The following is a 6,000-nucleotide window of genomic DNA, read 5'->3' on the forward strand; positions in this document are numbered from 1 at the left end:
TAATATTTCATTTAAATCATATTTCTTTAATATCTTATAGTTTTAAATTAATTTAATTAAATCAAATTAAAGTAAACTATTAATTAATAGTTAAATTAAATATATTATATTTAACTTAAATTAAATTTGAATCATATTCAATTATAAGTTTCTCAATTCATATTAAATTAATATTTAAACTCATCCAAATATTTTATCGCTCATAAATTAATTGTGAATCATATTCAAAATTAAATTTATATAATAAAATTTGATTAAAATATAAACTTTATATTATATTGTATCACTGTACATATGTTATACTAATTCTCAAAGGAGATTTGAACATTTCAAATTACAACAAATATAAATAAATCTCATTTTCCTTTACGAACTACGAAGGGGACCTAATTGACCTATAGATCAGAAGCTACAACGATATGAGATTAATTGGCTAAACACATTAACCACATGAATCAATATTTGTTAACTGTATAAAATCCACTAAAGACTCACAACTAAACTCTTCTCATTATAGGTATATTTCTATGTCCATAGATATAGACTAATAAGAGTAAGTTAGTCTTCACTAACACCAGCTGAGTCAAATAACCATTTTACTCCTGTGTTATCTCTAGTTCTTGAATATTGGTGCTCCTCTAATGAACAACTTTTTTATGGTCCAACCAATAAACAAAAAGCTCTTTCATGCCGAAGAGAGGGTAAGACCTTTTGTTCAAGTCCCGAAGACACACCATTTAAGGGAACACTCATCTATTTACCCTAAAATAGGGAATGAGTGAATTTCATTTTGTGTAATTATGTTCCCAACTCCCAATTGATCTTGTCCCCAAAATGATTAACATATTGAGTCGGGAATCTAGCCATTTCCACCATACAAATCAAAGGACAATCTCTCGCGAACAAGAGTTTATAAACAGTCAGGATTAAGATTAAGCTACCTATGTCATCCTAATGAAATAGAAATGTAACTAGTTAACAGACTTACATTTAGTGGTTATTATTTCGTGGTCCGGTCTTATGAAAACTCATTGCATAGGATACCCACACTCGCATGTCACCTACACGAACGTATTAGATCATTGTATTTGATACAAATACAAAGTGAGTCGTATCCATAGTGTTACCAGGAAGGTGTCCAGTCTTATCCCTATACTATAAACTCTTTAAGTTGCTCTTGAACATTGATCTCTGTATGTCTCTACATACTGTTCAAGACTCATCAACCAACTTAAAAATTTTCCATGCTTAAGATTTAAGTTAAGTTTAAAAAGTATTTAGGGGTTTTGACGTTATACCTTGAAACATTGGTTCGCCCAATTAGTCATATCTATACTCGATACTTAAAGGGCACAGTTCAGCTTCAGGTGGGAGCGTGACAAACATCTTAAAAGAAAATTAGGTTCGGAACTTATTCATGATTCAAAGAAGATAATTTTAGATGTGTAAGAAACTTTTTAAAAAGAATAAGAAAAGACAAGTCCACAGCAGAAAACGGAAAATGTGAGTTAAGGGTGATGAGGAGGTAGGAAAAGGTAAGACGTCCCTGTCAAGGCAGTGGCCTTTTAATGCGTTACACAAATAATGAATAGTTTAGTACTTTATTATATAGTGGAAAAAATATCTAATTCTTTCAACAATCATGTTTCACAAATTTGAATTTCAAAAATTATCAAAGATGGTAAACTGTCCAATATTTACCACTCATATCAAGTATAAATATTGTTTAATAAGTTTTTACATATTCTTAAAAAAATTGTTTTTAATGATACATTGGGTACAGAAAAATAGATTTGAAATTTGAAGTACAAATTGAATTTAATATTGGTTTAATTTTATTTTTTTCAGTAGAATAGAGGGTTGAGACATTCAAATATATATATATATATATATTTGTTATGATGGATTGGACAAAATTTGAAGTTTGATGATGTTATCAAGTGTATAACAATTGACTAACAGGGTGATTAAATGAGAGACCGTTAATCAAAAGTCTTCTAACAACAACAAAATATATAGTCATAATAGTAATAATAAAAAGAATGATAAAATACACTAACTCAGCTTCATTTGTAGTGCGCAATACTCAAATTCTTTGGTCCAACAAAACAAAAGAAAGACCCCAAAAGATGGGTCTCTCTCATTTAATTGTGACTGATTTTTAAACCTTCTTTCTCCATCTTCTTTCCCCCCACCTCCTTAACTCACATTTATGATTCAGCAGTTGAGCCACATTGACTTCTCTTCCTATTTCTATACCCTTCAACCTTCTTTCATTTCATACATATCTCAATGATAATAAAGTCTTCTTTCATCAACAACACACTCATAATCTCTATCTCCTCCCATGGCCGTCTCTACAACTAACCAAGTTTCTCCTGCTACCACCCTCCTTTTCTTCCTCTTTCTCTTCCTCCTTGGTGTTGCTCATTCCTCCTCGTTTTACGAACCTATCGACAATATAACCCTTGACTGTGGTTCCGATGCCAACTTGTCTAGCTTTTATGAAAATGACCGCATCTGGGTTGGAGACATCGACTCAAAATACTTCCCTTCCGATCACCAACAAAACGGCGCATCCATGACTTCAAAGGCAGATGCACAATCCACTTCTGTCACCACAGTCCCTTACATGACAGCTCGACTCTCTCGCTCCCAATTCACTTACTCTTTTCCGGTAACTCCCGGTCAAAAATTCATTCGACTTTATTTCTACTCTGCTAATTACCAACAGTTTGATCGGTCTAAAGCTGTATTCTCTGTTAGAGCTGGTCTCTTCACCCTTCTTCGTGATTTCAATACTTCTGTCAATGCTGATGCTTCTTTTAACAATGAAATTTTTCGAGAATTTTGTGTGCACGTAGGGGAAAATGATCCGAAATTAAACCTTACATTTACTCCCACAAATCAAGATTCATATGCTTTTATTAGTGGGATTGAGATTGTATCCATGCCCACTAATCTTTATTATACACCATTGGAATTGAACGACGAAGGTGGTCGGGGATTAAAGCAAGTTGGCCAAAATAATAAGTTTTTTCCCATTGAAAACTACACATCTCTTGAGATGGTATACCGAATTAATATTGCTGGAAAATTCCTCTCCCCTATGGAGGACACTGGAATGTTCCGAACTTGGTACGACGAAGAAGTGAGTAATTTTTTGGAACCATTTACGGGAAACTATGATGCTCGACCTGCTAACAGCAGTATCAAACTTAATTACAGTAGTAAAGTTCCAGCATACACTGCACCAGAAGATGTGTATCGAACTGCTCGAACAATGGGACCCAATACTACAGAGAATAAGAGATACAACCTAACATGGGAGTTTCCGATAGATCCTGGATTCTTGTACATGATTCGTCTTCATTTTTGTGAGTTTCAGGAAGAAATCAATTCTACAGAAGATAGAGTGTTCTTGATTTATATTAGAGACACGATGGTTGAGCAATCCGCTGATGTGTTTCGTTGGGCTGGAGGAGGGGGGATTCCATATCGTAGAGATTACGTTTTATTAGTGTCGAAAAATGACAAAAAGAAGGTGAATCTCTCTGTTACCCTCCAAGCAAATCCAGATGACTCCAAGACTAGGTACACTAACGTGATCTTAAATGGAATTGAAATCTTCAAATTAAATGATTCAGATGGAAATCTTGGTGGGCAAAATCCAGATCCACTTCCCACTACCCAAACCCAATCTCTTCCACCACCAAAAGATCATTCAAAAAGAAGTAAAATGGCAGCAATTATAATACCTATCGTGGTTGGAGGTGTGGTTGCAATGATATTGGCTATGGGTTTGTTTGTTATTCGGCAACGTAAGACATTTATGGATCAAAGCTCTAGCGATGGAACTTCGTGGTGGGCTCTTTACTCCATATCCACAAACAAATCTAGTAAGTCCCGCAATTCAAATCTCCCCTCTGATCTATGTCGTTACTTCTCATTGGCGGAGATTAAAGCTGCTACCAAAAATTTCGACGACAATTTCATCATTGGCGTTGGTGGATTTGGTAATGTATACAAAGGTTATGTCGACGATGGAGCCACCCAAGTGGCAATTAAACGGTTGAAACCAGGTTCCAAACAAGGAGCACACGAGTTCAAGACAGAGATCGAGATGCTTTCACAACTTCGTCATCTCCATCTTGTTTCTCTAATTGGATATTGCAATGATGGAAATGAAATGATTCTAGTGTATGATTACATGTCTCATGGAACCCTTCGTAATCACCTTTACGGTGATGATGAACAACCTCTCACATGGAAGCAACGCCTCCAAATCTGCATTGGAGCTGCAAAAGGTTTACACTACCTTCACACGGGAGCCAAACACACCATCATCCACCGTGATGTCAAAACCACTAATATTTTACTGGACGAAAAATGGGTGGCAAAGGTTTCTGATTTCGGCTTGTCGAAAGTTGGGCCAACAGACATGTCCAAAGCGCACATCAGTACAGTAGTCAAAGGTAGCTTCGGCTACCTAGACCCAGAGTACTACCGTCGACAACAATTGACTGAAAAGTCCGACGTATATTCATTTGGAGTAGTTCTGTGCGAAGTATTGTGCGCTCGTCCTCCATTGATGCGGCTCACAGACAAGAAGCAAGTATACTTGGCAGAGTGGGTCCGACGATGCAACCGTGACAACACGATTGCTCAAATCATCGACCCAAACATCAAGAACGAGATATCGCCAGAGTGTTTGAGGAAATTCATAGAGATTGCAGTTAGGTGCATCCAAGACGACGGAATAAATCGACCATCCATGAACGACGTGGTATGGGGATTAGAGTTTGCAGTGCAGTTACAGGAGGCGTCAAAGAAGAAAGAAGTTCAAGGTGATAAGGAAAACAATGGTGGCGACAACTACAGCGAGAAGAGGGAGGGTAGGGAAGAAGAGTGGTTGATGGAGGAGACGTCATTCAGTAGTAGCAATGATCGGAATCATGGGTTGGAATCAGGCATGAGTAGTGATATGACGACAAGCAATAGTGAAAATTCAAGTTATGTGTATAATAAAGGAATGTCAGGTACTGTTTTCTCTGAGATTAAGGTACCTACTGGGAGATGAACTTCTTATTTATTTAAGGTGGAAGAAGATTATGAGAAGAAAGATTGTTATTTGTAAAATATTTTATCTCATTTTAATATAATTATTTTGAGTTCTCAAATTTGTTCCCAGTACTCTTATAATAGTTTTGTTCCCAGTACTCTTATAATAGTTTTGTTCCCAGTACTCTTTTCTTTTCTTAATTTGTTATCTTTCAACAAAATGTGTAGATTAGACAATGTGGTCTCACTGCAACTATAATATGTGTGTTAATCTTCTCTTTTACTATTCTTCTTCACCATTTTTCCCTTCCATTTCTGTTTTAAAGAACAAGTTAGTACTCCACTGATTGAAGCTTTTCTGGTGTTTCATCTCTGTTTCTCTACATGTTAGAAGAGGAAAGTGTGTCGGTGTAAAAATTACTCAATCTCTGTTTTTCTTTCTGAAGAGTGAGAGATTGAGTCATTTTTACAATTTGGTATCAGAGCCTCTAAAAATCGTCAATGGCTGCTGTTGAGAGATGAGACGATAGGTAATTCACTGGAAATGTAGATTTTAGTTTATGGTCCAAGAAAATCAAAATTATACTCACGTATTAGAAGGCTTTAAAAGGTTTAGAGGATCGTAAAACACTTCCTGAAAATCTCACTGCTGGAGAGAAAACAAATATAGAAGTAGTTGCCTATACAACTTTAATGCCAAATATTTCTAATAATGTCATGAGACAAGTAATTGATGAATCTTGTGCTCCTGATGTTTGGAACAGATTGCAAACTTCGTATATTAAAAAGACCTTTATCAAAAATAGGTGAGATGATAAATAATATGTTCCAGCTATGACTAACGTAATTAATTGTACTAATAGCTAAAGTAACAAAAACCAACAAAAGTAACAAACCGAACAAATAACACAAAAGGTTTAGATAACACAGTTAGACAAG

General features: G+C 35.5%; 1 protein-coding gene across 1 annotated transcript; it reads left to right on the forward strand.

Moving 5' to 3' along the window:
• Positions 1–2,143: 2,143 nt before the first annotated feature.
• LOC101217260 (receptor-like protein kinase FERONIA) lies at positions 2,144–5,245 on the forward strand. Its single transcript, XM_004137210.3, has one exon. The coding sequence runs from the start codon at positions 2,348–2,350 to the stop codon at positions 5,078–5,080; it is 2,733 nt and encodes a 910-aa protein (XP_004137258.1). The 5' UTR covers positions 2,144–2,347; the 3' UTR covers positions 5,081–5,245.
• The last annotated feature ends 755 nt before the right edge of the window (positions 5,246–6,000 follow it).

The sequence above is a fragment of the Cucumis sativus genome, chromosome 4 (genome assembly GCF_000004075.3).
Source record: "Cucumis sativus cultivar 9930 chromosome 4, Cucumber_9930_V3, whole genome shotgun sequence".
Lineage (NCBI taxonomy): Eukaryota > Viridiplantae > Streptophyta > Magnoliopsida > Cucurbitales > Cucurbitaceae > Cucumis > Cucumis sativus.

Coding starts and splice junctions, on each gene's coding strand:
- LOC101217260 (XM_004137210.3), top strand. CDS start 2,348: ATGGCCGTCTCTACAACTAACCAAGTTTCTCCTGCTACCACCCTCCTT.